Genomic DNA, 21,953 nt, shown 5'->3' on the forward strand with positions numbered 1-21,953 from the left:
ATTTTCTAATCTGTCCAGCTTTGGTAGCTGGTAACAGCATTCGACTTGAAACATCATGCATAACAATCATTACATCTGCAAGAATAAGAATTATTCTTCACAGAGCAGCATGGTGTCTGTGAGGGGAAGAAAACAATCACAAGTTATCCTACCCATAGGACTTATCCGGCCACCGTTCTGCTGTCTTTGTAGGTGTTCTTTGTAGCACACTGAACACATTCCATTGGTCCTAGGATTTCCATAAAACCCACAACCAGTTGCACACAGCATAGGCACTTGAGTTTGATTGGTTTCTTGAGCCATACTTATATTCTGCGTGGACAAAAGGAAAGCATATTATGCATGGGATTGACCTTAGCAGTTGTAAGAATTATCTCTAGAAAAATGTACGAATATGGTAAACAGTGTTCAAAAAATCTTGTATACAACATTTGCATCTTACAGCAACAGAATTTAATCACCATAATAAAATGCGATATTTTAAGTCTACTGCATTCGCTGCTCCCAATGCGGTTTCCTCTACATTGGAGACACCAAACGCAGACTGGGTGATCGCTTTGCGGAACACCTTTGGTCTGTCCACCCGCAAGCATGACCCAGACCTCCCTGTCGCTTGCCATTTCAACACTCCACCCTGCTCTCATGCCCACATGTCCGTCCTTGGCCTGCTGCATTGTTCCAGTGAAGCTCAACGCAAACTGGAGGAACAGTACCTCATCTTCCGACTAGGCACTTTACAGCCCTGCGGACTGAATATTGAGTTAAACAATTTTAGATAATGAATTCTCTCCTCCATCCCCATCCCCACCCCCTTTTTTCCAATAATTTATATAGATTTTTCTTTTCCCACCTATTTCCATTATTTTTAAATGTATTTCCATCCATTGTTTTATCTTTGCCTTTTAGCCTATTTCGATCCCTTCCCCCCACCCCACCCCCACTAGGGCTATCTGTATCTTTATTATCACATTTCTTAGATAATATCACCAGCTTCAACACCTCTTTGTCCTTTTGTCTATGACATCTTTTGGTTATCTCCACCTATCACTGGCCATCTATCCAGCTCTACTTGTCCCACCCCCCCTTAAACCAGCTTATATTTCACTTCTTTTCTATTTTTCCTTAGTTCTGTTGAAGAGTCATACGGACTCGAAACGTTAACTGTGTTCCTCTCCGCAGATGCTGTCAGACCTGCTGAGTTTTTCCAGGTATTTTTGTTTTGGATTTCCAGCATCCGCAGTTTTTTGCTTTTATATTTTAAGTCTTTTTCATTTTAAAATGCATTGTACAATGAGGCCACAGTAGAATACAATTATCCTCCTTGGAGTGTACGTTATGCAAATTACCGAGTGAATTGTATGAGCTATGAATCTCAAATCACCATTAAACTTACGATAGTTACAAAGGCCTCCATGGGCTGGTTCAGGCTATCATTGCTATTTTAGAGTATATGCAGGACTTCATGTAGTTGCATATAAAACACCTTCAAGTATTGCTTCTGTAATGCTTCCCTGAATGACACTGATTTGCTGCCCCTTTACTTTGAGCCAATAAAATCAGAACTGAAGAGGTTGGGGACATTAGAATCAAGGAAAACTGTGTGGAAAAAACAAAAAATACAATCTAGAAAGACCAATTAGGAGAAGCTACCAATAATACAATGAATAAACCAAACCAAACTAGAATTCTCTTACATTACCTGCTCCCCCTCCCAAAAAAAGCATTTCTATTGCTCAAAACATTTTAAATTATGGAACTCTCAATCAAAAATTTACCTACTGATTTGTTTTCATTAAACCTTGGCAAACCTCAAAAAGCCCATGTTTGGGCTTGATATTTTTGACCAGAGCCTTGATTGTTGAAGGCTGCTAAGCATGCAGAATGTATCCCAAAATGCATCAGAAGCATTTACTCAGCTGAACTTTAAAATGTTTTACTTTAACTTACAGCAATATCACACGCATATTGCAAAATTAAGGAAAAGACAGGACAGTGATTTTAAGTTTCAAGCTTATATTTTTAAGAAAAAGATCCCACTTCAAATACAAAACCCACATAATGCAAATCTGTTGCATCCTTGTTCAAATCTCAAATTGTCCCTGCTCATACCACAACTTGCTTTTGTAAACAATCTTAACCAATAAATTTAAACAGGTGATCAACTAATCTTTTAGATATTCATGCTTTACTTCACAAAGTGTCACACATACAAGTCTTTATCCTGTGAATTCTTTTCCCAAATACATTTGTTGCATAACAATCTAAACACTGAGTGACAGTATCTGCCCTAGCCCTGAACCAACATCTTTCCCTAGCTCCTGCCAATTAGTCTAGAAGGCTCATACCCGCTAAACCACTGCCCACCCAATACCTGTTTCCTGCCCTTATCCCTAAATCCAAACTAACTGCCATTCCAAATGGTTGCAAAATCTGCTGTCACTGCACCCAAAAAAGTATGTTTCTTCAGACCTTGCAAACTACCTCGCCAACACAAAAGTATGTTTCTTCAGACCTTGCCAACCTTCCTCTGCAAGCGGCTTAAATATGCTTTCACCTTCCAAATCTGTGCCTTTTTTCACAATTCTATGTTTGAACGCTGATTTCTGTCATAGCACAGCACAACATGCTGAAGCTATGCCAAAATCTGGTTAAGCCCCAATAACAGTATTGCATCCAGGTCTGGCTGCCACAAAGAAGTGAAGGCCCTTGAGAGAGGTTGCAGAGGAGATTTACCAAAATGGTTCCAGGGACTTTTTGGTGGGGGGTGGTTAGTTACAAAGTTAGGTTGGAAAGGCTGGGATTATTCTATCAAACGTTTGCTCCAAGGGCAAGTGCACAAGAGCCTTTGATAAGGTAGACAAGGAAGAATTCTTCCCATTAACTGATGGTTAGGTCTAGGGGACAGAAATTTAAGGTTTTGGGCAATGCGAGGAAGAACTATTTAAAAAATACACAGCAAGTGGTAATGACCTGAAACCATGAAAGTGGTGTATGTGGAAACAGTGGTTTCAAAAGGAATTTGGATGGGTACTTAAAGGAAATCAATTGTCAGAGCTACAGGTAACAGGACTGACAGCATGACTGTGGGGATCTGGCACAGGCTCAAAGGGGTGAATGGCCTCCTTCTGTGCCATATTTAACTCAGACATCCTCCATGACCCATGCACTAATCCTCCCAATTCTCTCAGCTGTTTGCAGTCTTTGACATGGTTAAGCACACCATTTTCCTCCAATGCATCTCTTTGCCCAACTGAGTGGCACTGCTCATCTGGATACACTCTTGCCCAACGAGCCACAGCATCTCCAGAAATGGCTTCTCTTCCTGCCCTTGCAGCTGGAAACTCAAAGATCCATTCTTGGGCTCTATTTCTCATAAAAGACAATGAGATGTTTCACATATACACTGGCAATGCCCAACTCTACCCCACCTCCTCTAACCCCACCACTGCTTCATTAACCTACTCCGACATCAAGTCCTGGATGAGTCTCAATTCCCATCAACATTAGGAAGACTGAGGCAACAGTACTAGGCCCCGGGGTGTGGGAATTGCTTTGCAGGGCACCAGCATGGACTCATGGGTTGAATAGCTCCCTTCTACGTATGTGACTATGGCAAACCATTTGATTACTATTGATTCCATCTCTTCCCCAGCTACTGTCTCAGGCTTAACTAATGCCAGATTTGATCCTGTGCTAAGCTTCTGATTTCATATCCTTAAAAGGCCACCCACATCAATCCACCTTAGTAGCATTGTACATCTTCACCCCACTACAGTCTACCTGCTGCTAAAACCCTCACCATGCTATTACCACCTTTGGACTCCAACAGCTTCCACCCTCCATAAACTTGAGCTCACCCAAACCACTGCAGTCAATATCCTCATTTGCACCAAGCCCTATTCACCCATCACCCCACATTCATGACTCAGTGGTTCCTGAACAGAAATCTCAAATTTAAAAACTCTCATTTATTCAAATCCTTCAATAATCTTGTTCATACCCATCTCCAAACTCCTTCAGCCCTACAACTCTCCAGAAACTCATCCCTCCAACTTTTACTTATCCCCCACCCACATTCACCTTAACTAACGGCTTGTCATTTTGCTATCTAGGCCCCGAGCTCTAGAATTCATTCCCTAGACACCTACTTTTTCCAGGAATTTCAAAATACACTGTTGACCACCCAACACCAGCAGCACCTCCACTATCTCATCTTTTGGCTTGGTGCCAATATTTTGCTATATTACCCTCCCATGAAAAGGCAAATTATGTTTCTGAGGCTCATGCAACCAGGAATGATTCAATCCATCATTTGTAGACTTCAGCAAATCAATGCTACTACATTTAAGTTTTTCTTCTTGACGGACAGCAGTGACTCCCAGTTCTGCCAACCCCGGTTCTACTTTTTCTGTACAAAAAAACTTCAGTTTTGGTAAAGTCTTAAATAAAGTCCCACACAGTAGGTTGGTTAGCAAAATTAAAGCACATAGGATAGGAGGTAATATGCTGGCATAGATTAATGGTTGGCTAATAGGCAGAAAACAGTAGGGATAAACAGGTCATTCTCATGTTGGCAGGCTGTGACTAGTGGGATACTGCAAGGATCAGTACCCAGGCCCCAGCTGTTCACAATACATATCAATGATTTGGATGCGGGGACCAAACGTAATATTTCCAAGTTTGTTGATAACGCAAAGCTAGGTGGGAATGTATTGTGAGGAAGATGCAATGCGGCTTCAAGAGAATTTGGGCAGACTAAGTGAATAGGCAAGAACATGGCGGCAAATGAAATATAATGTGGGAAAAATGTGAGGTTTTCCACTTCGGTTGGAGGAGCAGATGCACAGAGTATTTCTTAAATGGTAAGAATTAACAAGTGTAGATGTACAAAAAAAAAGGGTGTCCTCGTCAGTAAGTCACTGAAAGCTAACATTCAGATGCAGTAGGCATTTAGGAAGGCTAATGGTTTGTTGGCCTTTATTGCAAGAGGGTTTGAGTACAGGGGTAGTGAAGTCTTGCTTCAATTGTACAGAACCTTGGTTATACCGCACCTGGAGTACTGTGCGCAGTTTTTGTCCCCTTACCTTAGGAAGGATATTATTGCCACAGAAAGATTGCAAGGAAGGTTCACCAGACTTCTTCCTGGGATGACAGGACTGTCTTATGAAGAGAGATTGGGGAAACTAGGTCTGTATCCTCTAGAGTTTCAAAGAATGAGAGGTGATCACATCAAAACCTACAAAATACGTAAAGGGATAAGCAGGTAAGATGTTTCCTCTGGTTAGGGAGTCTAGAACTAGGGGACACAATTTCAAACTAAGGGGGAGGCCACAGAGGGTTGTGGAAGTTCAGTCATTGAGTATGTTTAAAATAGAGATTGACAGATTTCTAATACCAATGGGATAAAGGGATATGGGGATAGTGTGGAAAAAAGGCATTGAAGTGGATGATTAGCCATGATCATACTGAATGGCAGAGAAGGCTCAATGGGCTGATTGGCCTACTCCTGTTCCTATGTTAACAGCACAGCTCCCCACTCTAGTGCTACTAATGACCAAGGCCACTTAGTACAAAGTACAAGTCTCCAAGGTACAAGCAAAAATCCCAGCCTACCATGTAACAGCATTCAACCTGTTCTCTTATTTATAAAGAATAAGAAAAACACCATGGGAGATCTCTTATTAAATGAAAAAAAATCTAGTTCTGTGACCATGTGCCAGGGATCATTGAAACCAGGAATGATTTAATCACATGCTAGTCAGAGTAACAAAATTGGGAAAAAAAAATCAACCTGGAACAGGTACGACCGGGGGAACTCTATTACGATAATAGATTAAATCAAAGTATTTTCTTATTGCACAAGGCACAGTCTAAATACCAAAATGTAAATTTGTAATGCTAAGTAACTATAGCCACTGCATCCTTTTTGGAGCTTAGTTTCCGTATGTAAATGTTTATGAATCAGTCCAATCAGCACTTGCTTGTGATATGGTGTCAGATCAGGCAAGTTATGACCTAATAGAAAAACAATATTTCAGCACTCAGCTTTGTCTACCTCTCCCACAGAGCTCTCCAACAGGTCACGGTGACTAGAGATGTTCATGTACAACAAGCATTAGTCACAAACAACTTTCTCTGGAGGGCAAAGATTTTTAAAGGATCAGTTTGATCAAAAAAAAGGTATGAAGGTCTGTAATTAGCTTAATTTTTAAAACTATGATTAGTCATATGATTTACTGCTATGATGACTTGCCAAGTAGGAATTAATTTAATTAGCTAAATCCTCAAACCATGTTTGTTTCACTGTACTATATCAAACATACATTTAATAACCAGAACGAAGAAAACAATGATCCGATTGCTATGGGGATTTTACAACATTGTGTGCCACCTCTCCCTTTTTCATTCAAAATGTGGCAATTAGGGAGAACTTCCTGCTACAATCATCTACTAAAATACAACTTATGCTGAAAAAAAATTAGTTTACTATATTCAACTCTTAACTCAATTGGGCAAACTCCACTGTTGTCATCTGAAACTTATTCATACAACTGTCAAGAAAACCTAAATACCTTAAACATGTTTTGTCACTCATTCTAATGGCTGACAACTGAATACTTGGCATAATGCTAATACAGATGCATTGTGATGAGTGTCATTTTCATCAGATCCATAGTACAATCCTTTGAGTTATGACTCAGTATACAAAACCAGGCCCAAAAATACTTGGTGAGACATACGTCTGCACTACCAAGTAGGTCATATGATGAATGAGCAAAACAAGTTTTGCAATCTACTGCTTTAGGTGGGACACACCCTTTTTTTAAAGCAGTAACTGGCTAATGTTGAGTCAAAATCTAGCACGTCATAACCTGCATTTATAAAGCATCTGAATAAAAACATCCCATCCACAAGAGGAATAGCAACCTGTGAAACTAACTTTCAAATATTTTGTATGTTTCACCATGACAGAAGCACACAAGTAAGCAGAGCAGATGTTAATGCAAGTACAATATATAAACTGACCCTTTTAACTGGAAGCAACATTTATGATAATACTGTACCTAAGTCTTGATTTTCAAAACCCATTTCTTTAAAAAAAATCTAAGATGTTAGAGTATATCTTCCACTTTCCATTTCACAAATATCACATTCAGTTATCACTAAAATTACTATTCAGTCAAAACAATTATCCATATGTTCACATTTTCTCTCCAAAATGCAGCAAAAAACCAAGGAAGCTAACGTAATTAATAACTGCATGATAGCAGAGCTCTAACCTAGCAGGACAGTTAAGTATCCTGAAATAGATAACATTCTCAGGAAGATCACAAGGACCAAAGAATTCAATTCTGACCATCACAAGGCTGTAATGTGACTGCACTGACCCACACAAACAGCTATGGAAAACAACTATTATTTGTACAGTGTCATAGTACCAGGTGAAAGTGTGCAGGTAAGTCGCTTTCAAAAATTATTGACAAGAGTCCCGTGATCTACTAATGTTGTGGACATCAACTACAAAGTTATAATATCTGCTCTAGAACTAAAGTATTTCCTAGTAGGTTAGGCTTTTGAGGTTTTATGCTAACACATCGGATGACGAATGTTATTTAGAATAGAAGCATGCAGAAAACAACCCAGCCAGCCCAACACACGGAGTAACTCATACTATCCCACAGGTCCTCCTCCTCCAAAACCACATCAAATTCGAGGTTTAAAATCCCAGAGGGAAGTCTGGATTTATTTCCAGCTTCGCTCTTACCGCTTGAACCAGGTTTCGAAATGAGAGAATTGAAAATATCACTTTCAAAATGAGTTCCCCAGCATTTATTAAAAGCAGCAACTGGTCACCGACTCAAGTGCCCCCGAGGCCAGCCCTGGAGCGCGGGGGCGACGGATTGGGCCTCCTCCCTGGGCCTCGGTTCAAACAGCCTCAGCCCGGCCCCACCGCACAATGAGTGAGCAAACAGCGGCTCCAGGGGCCTCCAGTCCCCGGCCCAAGTCTACTGGGCCCTCACTCAACACCCACAGCACGGGCGGAAGACCAGCCGTAGAGACAAAAATATCGCCCTTCCGCCCCGCCAGTTCCCTGCTCCATCCTCGGGCCTCACCGATTCCACCTCCTCCACGTAACCCAGCTCCCTCACTCACTCCGTATCCCGGAGCCCGGCTCTCTCACTCACTCCGTCCCCGCGTATCCCGGAGCCCGGCTCTCTCACTCACTCCGTCCCCGCGTATCCCTGAGCCCGGCTCTCTCACTCACTCCGTCCCCGCGTATCCCGGAGCCCGGCTCTCTCACTCACTCCGTCCCCGCGTATCCCGGAACCCGGCTCTCTCACTCACTCCGTCCCCGCATATCCCGGCTCGCTCGCTCTCTCACTCACTCCGTCCCCGCGTATCCCGGAGCCCGGCTCTCTCACTCACTCCGTCCCCGCGTATCCCGGAACCCGGCTCTCTCACTCACTCCGTCCCCGCATATCCCGGCTCGCTCGCTTTCTCACTCACTCCGTCCCCGCGTATCCCGGAGCCCAGTTCTCTTTACTCACTTTGTCCCCACGTATCCCGAAGCCTCTGCAGGAAGAAGTTCTCGTTCTTTCTTCAGTGAGGAGGCTGACGTCATAAAGACTCTGCTGAGCTATGATTGGTCGCTGCGCGCGAGCCTGTTTTCCCCCACCCCCCCCCCTTTCCCGGAAGAGCAGGTGTCTCGCGCGAAAAGCTGCCAGAGGCACATGTGTCCCAGGCCGGCATGGCAATGATTGTGTTTGGATAGGTTTGTTATTTAGATGCTTGGCTTCAGTTTAAAATTCAAACTACAGCTGTCACCTTATCCAATTGTACCCTTGTGCTAACTACCCAGATCTTCTGTGAGATCTATCATCTGACTACTTATTAATTCTCCAAAGATCCCAACACAGTCACATGCTCTCTCGTCAGATGCTGCCCCCTCCAATTTGAAAACTGTAGTAAACACTTTGCCTCTTGAGTCCACTACCCTTGCTGCCCCTGTCCATCTGAATTAATGCCTCATCCCCAACCTTCCTATCAATCTATAAGGTTTTGCAATGTACACCACCCCCCCACCCCCCGCCCGCTCACCAATCCTTGTTCAAATGCTTTCAATCCACTTTTCATCCTAAGAATATAGGAACAGGAGGAGTTCAGCCCCTCTAATCATTCAATTAGGTAATGGCTGATCTGTACCTTAATATTATCTTGGTTTCATAACGCTAAATACCCTTGCCTAACAAAAAATTATCATTTTCAGTTTTAGGGTAATCGCATACAGAGCTCAGGAATACCAGATACTCCCCTGCCAACCCACACACACATACAGCAAAATACTAGGAGTTCCCCTTATCTAAAACTTGCCTCAGATTTATTGTTGCCACAGGGCTGTTAATTATTTTTATTGGAACAATGGAAGAAGCTAACCATAACTACTACTATGTGTGGTTGAAATTAATTTCTTTCACCATCTCTTCCTAGCACAAAAGTCCACTTAATGTTTTTCAATTCCACAGGTAAGAACACTAGATGCAAAAAGTTTCATTATCCAGAGTTCTAAAAGGTAGCTTACAGTTTTCAATTTAAGTTTAATTATACAATAGTGTGTTTGCTTAGTAAACCATCACAATACTTTCAACCTACTAATAGCGCCAATAGCCTAATTAAGGCCTGGATGAATGCTGCTCCAATAACAGTAAAGAAGCTTGGCACCATTCAGGACAAAGCACGCCACTTGATCAGCACCATACCCACCATCTTAAACATTCATTCCCTCTACCACTAATACACAGTGGCATCAGTGGGTATTATCTACAAGATGCACTGCAGCAACTTGCCAAGGCTCCTTACTCAGCCACGACCTCTCCCACCCGGAAGGATAAGGGCAGCAGACACATGTGAAATCCACACCTGCAAGTTCTCTTCCAAGTCACACATCATCCTGACTTGGAACTAGTTGCTGGGTCAAAAATTAGAACACCCTAACAGCCCTGTGGGTGTACCTACACCAAATGGACTGCAGCAGTTCAAGAAAGAAGACGTTAAGGGCAATAAGGGGCAACAAATGCTGGCCTTGCCATCAGTGCTCACATCCCAGGAAGAAATAAAAAAAATACATGTCAAAAGTCTGTCTCCAATTCCAAGTGCTTCATCTTTGCTAACATTCTCTTCTGTGGAACACTATGGAACACCTTCCGGAAGTCCATATAAATAACAATATCACAGACACCACCTGATCTAATACATTAATTACCACCTCAAAAAAATTCAACCCTTTACAAATCCATGTGGAGTCTCTCTGATCAGTTCATAATTGTCAAAATGCTCAGTCACTCTGCCCTTAAAACCAGATTCAAGTAACTTCTGAACAACAGACATTAGACTAATAGAACTATAATTTCTGAGTTTCTATTTCGTACCTTTCTTACTTACTGATAGTAGAATGACATTGGATTTTTTTCTGATTCAAAGGGACAATTTCTGAATCGAGAGTTTTGGAGGATCATGACAAAAGCTTCTACAGTTTCCTCACCTACTTCTTTTAACTTATTTTACTCCTGGAATAGAAACCATTAGGTTCTGGAGATTTGTCTCTCTTTAGGTCACACTATTTTCTCTATTACCTGTCTTTAACTTACATTAAATTGAATAAGTTCCTCTCCTTGATTTATTTTTAGTTTTGTATCGCTGGTGCGTTATCTTCATCCTCTACTGTGAAAACGGATACAGTATTTATTTAGTAAGTCTATCATTTCCTGATTTTCAATTACAATTGCTCTTAGTCACTCTCTTTCTCTTAATATATTTGTAAGTAACTTAATGTCCCTCAAATTTTTTCTCACATTTCCTTTTTGCAGTTCTTATGACTGTGTATCCCTTTGCAATTCTTTTCATCTCTCACAGTCTCGACTGTTCTTTGCATTCATATAGGCTGTTTATTTTAGTCTTATTGCTCTGTCACTTCTCTTTCTGACCAATGTTGTTTAATTACACAAGTAGAACTCTTGCCATTTAGGGGTATGTATGTGTCTGTTAATCTACCAAATACTTTGCTGAACACCTCCTACTGTTCATTTATAGTCTATCATTTAAGGGTTCTGCCTGGGCCACTGTGGTCAATCTCTGCCTCATTCTTTTAACGGTCTGCCTCAGCTAAATCTAAAACTATAGATTGTGACCCACCCTTTACCCTCCCAAACCTAATGTCAAATTCAATCAGGTAATGGTCACTTAACTAAGTGCTCCCTTAACATTAAATTGTGTTTATTTCAGGAAAATTACTCATCACTAAATCTAATTGTACAAGAAAAAGATAGATTATGATGCTTACCCTGTTACTTTTTAGCCATCTGGTGTCACTGTCTCTTTCCACGTCCTGGAATTGTTGGGACCCAGCAGCAGGCTTTTGCCTTTTTCACAAAAGTACTCTTCTTCTGACTTTACATCAGAATAAATGAAGGAAAACAAAGATATTTTAATAAATAAATGCAAATAGAGTTGATTTTCATGATGCTATATGGAGATAAACAAATATTTTTCTTGTGAAATCTGACAGCTGCTTAAATTTTTCTCTGCCTTTTTATAAAACAAATAACGGCTCTTTGTTTTGCTCTGCTAAATATGGATAAAATCAATGGGTAGAAATTAACTGAGACCCAACCCCCTTAACTACATTACTCTCTGCACTGCAAACAGCCCAAAATGATGTCACACAAAAGGGACTTTCTGATGTATCAACTGAGCACGAGAGGCTCGCTCACAGGACATTGTGTGCCGTTGGTTGGTTCATGTTGTCCTGGAGTCGAAGCCACAGTAAAACCATGATGAAAAAAAAGTGATTATAGATAAAAAGAACTTGGTGGACCTGTACCTAAGATTTTCCTAATGACAAGTTGTCACCTTAGATGACTTATTTGGGAAGGTGCAATGCAAGTGTGAGGTTTTACCCACAATAAGAAAGAAAATTGGAGGATATAACTCTATCTTCCTAACATCCCACCACACTGATTCACTGGCAATAGAGCAAAAGATTTATGAATAGAGGACTCAAGTGTATGATTAGGGAGATAAGTTTCTCAAATCACTTAGAAAATATTTAGTGTCAAATCCTATCAAATGTCCCAAAAGCATCTCATATACAGTTAATTGCTTTGAAGTTCAGGGACTGTTGTTATGTGGATAAACATGGTAACTGTTTTGGGAACAGAAAGATCTCATAAAGAGCAATGAGATGAACAACTGCTTGATCTATTTATGGTAGTGTTGTTCAAGAGAGGAATGTTAGTTAGGAAATTGGAGAATGCCCCCCCACCTCCCCCTCCCCACTGACCCCTCCTCCTGTCAATATAAGAATGGATTTATTAATGTCCACCTGAACCAGTGGTACAGGCAAATAGGGCCACAGTATAATCTATATGACGGTTAAGACCTCCAACAATAAAGTACTCCCCCAGGGCTGCATTAGTGTCAGCCAAGAGATTGCGTGTTCAAATCTTGGAGTAAGGCTTGAGCATGCTAGTCACTTGAGCTTTTTAATCAAAGGGTACTGCAAATAGAAACAATTGTTTACAGTTATGATGATGAAATTTCTGATTATTATCAAAGATAAGGGATATCTATGCTTGGAAATAGAAAAAAAATCAATATTTTTGCACTCATCAGAATCAAAGTTTGCCGAATACCATGTGGTTGGGATTTTCAGTCATCTGTAGGGTTGGGTCAGAGGTGGCTGGGCTCACAATCTCACACCGCTGGCTATCATGCCAGTTTGGCATCATGACCTTGACCCTGAGCTATTTTTAAAGAAACCTGGTTGAGGTCAGAATGGTGGCTATCCACCCATAAGCAATAGCTGGCCAATTGGTGGCAGTTAAAGGGCCCATTTAGGCCACTTTCCCACGTTGACTAGATTTCATGCGGTCATCATGCGGGCTTTGCACATCGAGACAAATCATGGCCAGTGCATCAAGGTGGCCTCACAGCAGGGAAGGTGGGGTGTGGTCTGCAATTATTTCTGTGAGAGACCCACCCTCACCCACACCTGTCATGATCATCTGGCCACAACTGCAGCTGCTGGCTGTCCCATGGAGGGGTTGACCTCCCTGATTATGGCCAAGCAGCTGTAGCTGTTTTAATTTTTAAAAAAGCTGACTTTTTCTTCACAAGATCGAGGTGGCCCTCTCTCTGTATCATGAATCGGCAGCTCACACCTTGGCAGTGGGACTGCTGATGTGTCTGTGCTGGAGGCTCTTTGTTGGCCTTCCAGCCTTGGGAGCCCTCTTGCTGTCCTTAATTGGATGGCGAGCATGCTCCCTGGCCATTAATTAGCTGACACATTGAAAATTGAGGTGGACACTGCAAAGTTGAAACCCAGAACTGCTCCTGATATTGGCTTCCCAACCGCGAATGGAAATCCTGCCCGGTATGTTGGAAGTGGTTTTGTAATGTGCTGATAGTGTCCATTAATACCAAGGGCTGGAGTTTGTAAACATGTAAATTTGATATGAACGCAGCTCCTCCCACATTGATTTAAACAGTTGTGTGAACTTTGTGCATACATTCTAGTTAACAGGTTATCTAATACCAGCAGAAGATAGTTGTTTATATGACACGTTGTACAAATTGGTTGCTGCATTTTCCCAGAAGTTCTGTTCCTGGCATAAGGCTGAAAGATCCCCTCATCCAAAATGACGCCTGGTTATCAATATTGCTGGTGTTTATTGTTTATATTAACAATTGCTGGCAGTTTGTTTTGAATGAATCAGGCTAAACCTCATTCCAGGTTGCTGGTATCTTAATAGTAAAAGAATTGTTACAGCATTACTTCCAACAATGCCCTTACCACTGAAAGCAACCTTTGAGTATAAAGGCTATGCAGACATAGTATAGCTTTGGCTCAGTGGGAGCACTCTGAATTCTTGAGTCAGGAACTCATGTCTTTATGCCCCACTTCAGAAATCTGAACACATAGCTATAAAGTGTAGTAATAAAGGAGTGCTGTACTGTTGGAGGTGCTGTCTTATGCCCCATCTGCCCTCTCAGGTGGATGTAGAAGAGTCAATGACATTATTTGAAAAAGAACAAAGTTCTTGCTGGTGTCCAGAATAACATTTCACTATCAGCCAGTAAGAGCACAGATTATCTGCTCATTCAATCACAGGCTGTTTGTGGGATCTTAGTATGTAAATTACTGCTGCATTTTCCCGCTTAATAATAGTGACTTCACTTAAAAAGTAATTCATTGGTCGTAAAGTGCTCTGGGGCATTCTGAGGATGTGAAAGGTGCTGTATTAATGAAAATTCTTTCTTTCTTACTGACACTAACCTAACTCATAAGCTTTGCATTAATACTGTACATAGAATATATCCAGTAGGGATTCTGTAAGTGTTCTGTATGTAATTGCAGCTTTAGTATTATCCAGAATACATTATGTATATCTCATTATAAAATTTACTGATAAAAGCAAAATACTGCAGATGCTGGAAATCTAAAATAAAAACAGAAAATGCTGGAAAAACTCAGCAGGTCTGGCAGCATCTGTGGAGAGAGAAACAGAGTTAACGTTTTGAGTCTGTATGACTTCTGAAGAAGAGTCATATGGACTCAAAGCATTGATTTTGTTATCTCATGTTTGAGCCTGGCAGGCTATTAGCAGCTACTGGAAACATTACAACTGTGTCAAATACCATTCATAGATTTGGGTCAGGGCCAGTAGGGAGTCAAAGGACAAGAAATCAGGAACGGAAACTCAGGATGATTTTTTTTTCTCCCTTGTAAAATCCCAATTCCCACCCCAGCAGACTGAGAACTGAACCTGTTACACCATACCTTAACAACTGAGCCACCAAGGAAGGTCTTTAAAATGAAGTTAATGGTAGCATGACTGTTAACCTACTTAGCCACATTGACATCGGAATAAGATCGGATTAATTGATAAAAACCTGACTTCTTTCTCATGCTGATTCAAAGTACTAAAGTCAATGTCTGGTCATTAACGCTGAAAGATTGCCAAGGTACAAACTTTCAGTGCTCTTTTACCATCTCCAACTCTCCATGACCCTCCTCAACTCTCAGTTTAAGGTCTGTGTTGCCAGGTATTTAACAAAAATGGCCTTCCGAACTGTGTTCCACAGCCTTCCCCACCCCTTCCTGATTTTAAAATTCTCATCCTTGTCTTCAAATCCCTCCATGGCCTTGTTCCTCCATACCTCTGTAATCTCCTTCAATCCCACAATCTGTGCTTGTCTAATTCTTGCTTTATATTCCCACTTTTAATTACTCTACCATTGATGGCCACACCTTCAGTTACCTAGGCCCTTTACTCTGAAATACCCTCCCTACATCACTGCCTCTCTATCACTTTCCTCCTTTAAGACACTCCTTAAAACCTACCTCTTTGACCAAGCTTTTAATCATCTGACCTACTATCTCCTCATGTGGCTCAGTGTCATATTTTGTTGTATAATGCTTCTGTGAAACGCCTTGGGAAGTCTTATTGCATTAACACTGCTATATGAGTTTCTCGGTGTCATATTTTGTTGTATAATGCTCCTGTGAAATGCCTTGGGAAGTCTTATTGCATTAACACTGCTATATGAGTTTAAGTTGTTGTTGTTCTGCTCCATTGCTGTCATTTACTGCATTTACTTGCTCCAAAGACTTTGCAGTGCGAGGCTGATACTTTTCATCTGGTTTTGACATAGATGTAAGTGAGGTTAAAAAACACACATAATGCACCTAAAAATACAAACAGCAAGGGAGCAGAGTAACTATATTGTAGATTGAGAATAGTGCATGGTAAATAGAAAAAGAGAGAGTCATACCCCTAAATACCGAATATGTCATGTTGACTGAGTAATCTGATACTCAAAACATAGTAAAACGTAATAGACTGACTCAATAGTAATGTATGTAACTAACCAGGGAGATAGCTTCAGGACACTGCTGGCATTGTGGTTTGAATCACACACACAAAAAAACAATCTTTGTTATGCAGCACTGCAATGTTTGTGACCAAACAGATATAAGAACATATTGGGTAGAATTTTCTGGGTGACGTGTGGGTGGCGGGCCCCGCATATCACCGCTTAAAATGGCACGCGCTGATATCGGGCGAGCGTCCCAACGTCACCGCGTGCCATTGTGATATTTAGCTGGGTGGGCGTGCGATGAAGTGCGACGCATGCCCGCCATTAATTAAAGGGCTTGTTAAGGCCCTTAACTCGGCAATCGACGCCGATTTTGAGGCGCCCGTGCAATCTTCGGCTCGGCACATGGGTGCAACGGGCAGGCGGGTAAGTGACTTTTTAACAAAACTCATCCACGAGCGGGATATGTGGGCTCAGTGGGGTTGTCAATATTTTATGTGAAGTATTTATTGCAGCAAGTGTTTTAAACTTGCCTGTGTGATCTGTAGCAATTCAGATCGATTTCTAGCAGCTTTCAATGTACTTTGAAGCTTCAGCTCAGCACTCTGCAGTCAGGAATCTTTATCGGGCCTGCAGCTTTCCAGAGGCCTTCAACTAGCCTGGGTATGGGTTCTGACATCTCCACTGGAGGCAACTCCTCTGAGGAGGAAGGGAGGGCTAGAATAAGGGAGGCCAGGATTGGACAACCAGCCTCCAGAGGAGCCATCTTTGAGAGGCCAGGCGGAGGCACAAGGGGCGCAGGGCCAAGAGGTAGTCCAAGGTGGAAGGGGCCGCAGAAGATGCCACTATCCTGCTGCCAGGGTATACAGGCTGCGAAGCAGCTACCTCAATATGACTGAGGTGCAGTGCCGAAGGAGGCTCCGACTGTCGAGGGAAACAGTCAACTACATCTGTCAGATGATTGGCCCTGAGATATCTCCTAACTGTGTGGGCGGACACCCCATGCCAGCGGCTCTGAAGGTCACAGTTGCCCTCAACATCTATGCCTCTGGCTCCTTCCAGGGCTCGGTGGGTGATCTTTGCGGTATATCCCAATTAGCTGTGCACACTTGTGTCAAGCAGGTTACAGATGCTCTGTTCAGATGTGCATTGACCTTCATCCACTTCCGCTGCGACCAGGCAAGTCAGGCACAGCGAGCCAGAGGCTTCGTGGCCATTGCTGGCTTCCCCCCGTGTCCAGGGTGCAATAGACTGTACACATGTGGCCATCAAGGCGCCAGCAGGTGAGCCCGGTGCCTTCGTCAACAGGAAGGGCTTCCACTCATGACGCCTCTCTGCTATCCAAGAACAGAAGCTGAGGAGCGCTACAATAAGAGCCACGGCTCCACAAGGGCTGTGGTGGAGAGAGCCATCGGTCTTCTCAAGATGCGCTTCCAATGCCTGGACTGCTCAAGGGGCGCACTCCAGTATCCCCCAGATCGCGTCTCTGTGATAATGGTTGCATGATGCGCTCTGCACAATCTTGCGCTGGAAAGGGGGGACGCAGTTGACAATGAAGACATTGACGCAATGGATGCGGCTGCACATGATGAATCCAGCAGTGGTTCAGAGGATGAGGAAGCACAGGGCAATGATGAGGGGCAGCACGCCGACCCACTACTACACCAAGGAGGCATGGACACCCAGGACACTTTAATCCAACAAACCTTCAGCTAGCTCCACACAAATGGACCTGCAGGACCAGCATTGCCTGGTGCATCCATACGCGGCACTTAGGTGCTACATCTTCCATCTCATCTTATCACGCTTATGGGTGTTGTGCGCAGTTTTCACCTGCAGAACAGAGAACACCATTTATTGGGGCTGATCACTCATGTACTCTGCACGCGCACGCCGCACCCCAACCACAGTGGCCCATCTGAGGCCTCCAGCGGCTCCTGTCCACACTACTGGTGATCAGCCACCAAAAGATAGTGCGGCTACTCCCAACCCCTTCCCCCAACGGCCACTTTGGACACACTGGGCGTCCATCACTTTCACTTTCAATGACACATGGGTCTTAGCGCCCATGGCAAGGAGGCGCAACTAAGGTGTGGCGCCGAGGCCAGCAGACGGCTCTTGGCCACGACACCTTGAGGCTCCCCTTCCACCATCTCATCACCATCAATAAGTCATGTGTTGGAGTTCTGAGCATGTGTCTAGCTGCCTCTCCTGCAGGTTGCCCCCAGACTACTCAAATGCGACAAACACCGACATATGCTGCGGGGAGAACCCATCTTCTCATCAACCACTAAGGCTGATGTAAGCATGGTCTCTATCTGTTTGCCCACCCAGCATATGCCAAATGCCCAATGCAGTAACGACACTAAGACGTGGAGGGGGGCCTGGGGCCTCAAAGGCTAAGGCTACCTACTGGGTTAAATGGCCAAGGCCAACATGGTACTCACCCTTCCAGAGCGCAACAAATCATTGAAGCGCTTGCGGCAATGGGTCCATGGTCGACAGATAGCATCCATGGAGCTGGCCACCTCTGCCACCTCCTGCCAGGCCCGCTTTGTAACGTGGGGGGCCCTCCTCCTCCTCCCATCCCCGGGAAACAGGACCTCTCGCCGCGCTGCCACCTCCTCGAGAAGGGCAGCAAGGCAGGCATCAGAGAAGCGAGGGGCACATTGGCCCCCCCCGCTGGCCTACCCTGCAGCCTGCCCTCCTTCTCTGGCTTTCTCTCCACCGGAGCCTGCTGTGCAGACCCCCTGGTGGTCGCTGGCCATGGTGATCAGCCTAAAGGAGGCTACCTGGTCTTTCTTTATACAGACTGCCGGTTCCCCATTGGAACCAGCGGTCTGTACACGCCCGCCGTAATTTTAAAAATCCCGCTCTTCACAGGAGTGTGAAATGCACTGGGCGGGCCTTAATTGGCTCACCTGTGCAAAATGGTGGCGTGGCCCGGATCGCCAGCGGCGATCGGCTCCGTGCCCGCCCGTGATTGGGTCAGCTCTGCCTGCCCGATGAACGGAAAGTTCAGCCCATACAGTCTGGAGCATGATAGAAAACACTACCAATGTGGCAGATTTTCCCCCCGTTTCTGAACTGTCAATTCTGGCCAGTGCCATAAGTCCTTACCCAGAGATGGATGGAAATGTTTAATGCAGTGGCAAGAAAGTGGTGATATCATATGTCCCGTTTTCTGTCAATACTGCCTTGTTTGAAATATAGTGCCACCAGAGTCCCAAGGATAACAAAGATGTGATACCTGCTGCATAATTTTGCCTTTTAAAGAGATCACATTGTGGGCCCTGGACATAAACAAAACATTTATTTTTCTTAGGTGGCCCCTCAGGATCAAGGATGTCTTCCTTGCATTCCTGTTCTGTGCATTTTAATGTGACTAATGAGTGCCATGCCTGATCCATAGACTTCATCTCATGAGGTAGGTGGTGTTTGAACGATCGAGTAATTGTTAGGGGGGCTGTGTGCTCCTTTGGACTTGGCCTCCGCAAGCTCCCTTCAAACCATCCTGACGGTCTTGGTGCCTTCCCAAATACTCCTTGTCCATTTTGGGTGGTTGTGGGCGAGAGATGCCCAGGAATAGATGGGGATATTGGATCTTTTTGGGATGCTTTGAGAACACTCTTAAAGTATTTCCTCTGCCCTTTTGGGACTCTCTTTCTGCAGTGAGGTTTGGAGTAGAGCATTTATTTCAGAAGCCTGATGTTGGGGCATGCGAACAATGTGATTCACCAGTGAAGCTGGTTTGGGTGATTAATGCCTCATTGCTAGGAATGTCGGCTTGGGAGAAGATGCTGTCATTAAACCACCTATCCTGCCAATGATTTTGAAGAATTTTGTTGAGACACTGCTGGTGGTATTTCTCCAAAGCCTAATTGTAGATTAACAAAGTCTCCGAAGCATATAGGAGTGCAGGGATCATGGATGCCTGGTAAACCATGACCTTAGTCCCAGTTTTGAGGCGCAGGTCCTTGAATACGTTTTTCCTCAGTTGACCGAAGGCTGAGCTGGTACATTGAAAATGGCTGTGGATTTTGTCATCTATGTCAGCCTTTGTTGAGAGGGATCTCCCAAAATATAGGAAGTGGGCCACGTTTTCCATGATCTCACTCTGGATCTTGATCGACAGTGTATGATGTTGTGCAATGGGAAGAGAAATTTTGTTTTCTGGGCGTTTAAAGTAAGTCCAATCCTCTCATGGGCTTTGGTGAAGGAGCAAACGGTGACTCAGAGTTCAATCTCTGACTAAGCACAAGCACAAGTGTGGTTGGCGTACTGAAGCTCAATGATTGATCTTGATTTTGGAGTGGAGGCAACAAAGGCTGAATAATTTTTCATCCATTCTGTAAATTACCTCCTCTCCATTGTGGAACTTGATGAATGTGAGGTGCAGAATTGCAGGAAGGAAAATGGAGAAAGGGATGGTGTGATAACACAGCCTTGTTTGACTCCAGTCTTCAATGAGAAAGGGTCTGTGGTGGTCCAGTTAGTAAGAATCAAATTTGCATATCATCAGGTCTTAGGAGGCTTGACAAGGTAGATGCTGAAAGGTGTTTTCCCTTGTGGGAGAGTCCAGGACCAGAGGGTATAATCTCAGAGTAAGGGGTCGCCCATTTAAGACAGAGATGAGGAGGAATTTCTTCTCTCAGAGAGTAGTTAATCTGTGGAATTCTTTACGACAGAGGCCTGCAGAGGCTGGGTCGTTAAGTATATTGAAGGCTGAGATAGACAGATTTTTTAATTTAACTTTTAATAAAAGGTTATGGGCAAAAGGCAGGAAAGTGGAGTTGAGGATTATCAGATCAGCCATGATCTCACTGAGTGGCGGAGCAGACTCGATGGGCCAAATGGCCTACTTCTGTTCCTATGTCTTATGGTCTTATGGTGAAGGATGGTGACAGATTTCTGAGGATGTACCTGTGGAGAGCAGAAAAGTCTGTTTTTGACACATACTCCAGGGCGAAGTGTAGTGTTACAAAGCTATCTGCCATAGTGCTGCGTATATGGGTAGTGTACTCCTCCAGTTGAACCGCTGTCTGTTGCAAATTCTCAGTGTTCTCTCCATTGCCCACACATATGTTTCATGTCCTGCCAGTACTATTATTTATAACACAAAAACAAAAATTGCTGGAAAAACTCAGTAGATCTGACAGCATCTGTGGAAAAAAAGAGGTAACATATCGAGTCCAGATGACTCTTCTTCAGAACTAAAGAGAAGTACAAATGTGGGGAAATATATACTGTATAAGGGGTTGGAACAGATGAAGCTGGATAGAAGGCCAGTGATAGGTGGAGGCAAAGGAGAAATTGTAAAAGATGTCATAAACAAAAGGTCGAAGGGATGTTGATGGTGGTGATACTGGCTAAAGGAAGTGCTAATGGTGACATTAAGAGTAGAAAGCAGGATGAGCCAGTGACAGGCCCTAGTGGCAGTGTGGTGGGAGATGGGGAAGGTATGGGAGCAAGGAGTAAAATAGGCTAAAAGGTGGGAATAAAACAATGAATGGAAATAAATTTAAAAAAATAATAGAAAAAGGTGGGAAAAACAATGTATATATAAAAATTAAAAAATAAATATTTGTAAAAAGGGGGATCAAGAAGGGGTCAGGATGGAGGAGAGAGTTCATGATCTGAAGTTGTTGAACTCAATGTTAAGTCTGGAAGGCTGTAAAGTGCCTAGTTGGAAGATGAGGTGCTGTTCCTCCAGTTTGCATTGAGCTTCACTGGGACATTGCAGCAGGCCAAGGACGGACATGTAGACATGAGAGCAGGATGGGGTGTTGAAATGGCAAGCAACAGGAAGGTCTGGGTCATGCTTGCGGACAGATCGAAGGTGTTCCGCAAAGCGGTCACCAAGTCTGCGTTTGGTCTCTCCAATGTAGAGGAGACCGCATTGGGAGCAGCGAATGCAGTAGACCAAATTGAAGGAAGTGCAAGTGAAATGCTGAATCATTTGAAAGAAGTGTTTGGGCCCTTGGACGGTGAGAAGGGGGGAAGTAAAGGGGCAGGTGTTGCACCTTCTGCGATTGCATGGGAAGGTGCCATGGGAGGGGGTTGAAGTGTAGGGGGTG

The 21,953-nt window shown here is 43.5% G+C and overlaps 1 protein-coding gene across 8 annotated transcripts in view; it reads right to left on the reverse strand.

Moving 5' to 3' along the window:
* LOC144695939 (AN1-type zinc finger protein 5-like) overlaps nt 1-21,953 on the reverse strand; it is a 506,091-nt gene that overhangs the window by 41,510 nt on the left and 442,628 nt on the right. Inside the window, exons 1-3 of one of the 8 annotated variants that reach the window (XM_078567082.1) lie at nt 8,115-8,211; nt 5,085-5,236; nt 153-312 (exon numbers count right to left, since the gene is read on the reverse strand). In XM_078567082.1, coding sequence (XP_078423208.1) covers nt 153-303 — 151 coding nt within the window. In that variant the 5' untranslated portion in view covers nt 304-312; nt 5,085-5,236; nt 8,115-8,211. Of the gene's footprint in view, nt 1-152; nt 313-1,393; nt 1,591-5,084; nt 5,237-8,114; nt 8,303-8,549; nt 8,591-11,338; nt 11,466-21,953 lie in introns of those variants that run through there. The other 7 variants (XM_078567065.1, XM_078567097.1, XM_078567055.1 and 4 more) reach the window with 7 other exon arrangements.

This window comes from Cetorhinus maximus, chromosome 2 (assembly GCF_964194155.1).
Source record: "Cetorhinus maximus chromosome 2, sCetMax3.hap1.1, whole genome shotgun sequence".
In the NCBI taxonomy this organism is placed as follows: Eukaryota; Metazoa; Chordata; class Chondrichthyes; order Lamniformes; family Cetorhinidae; genus Cetorhinus; species Cetorhinus maximus.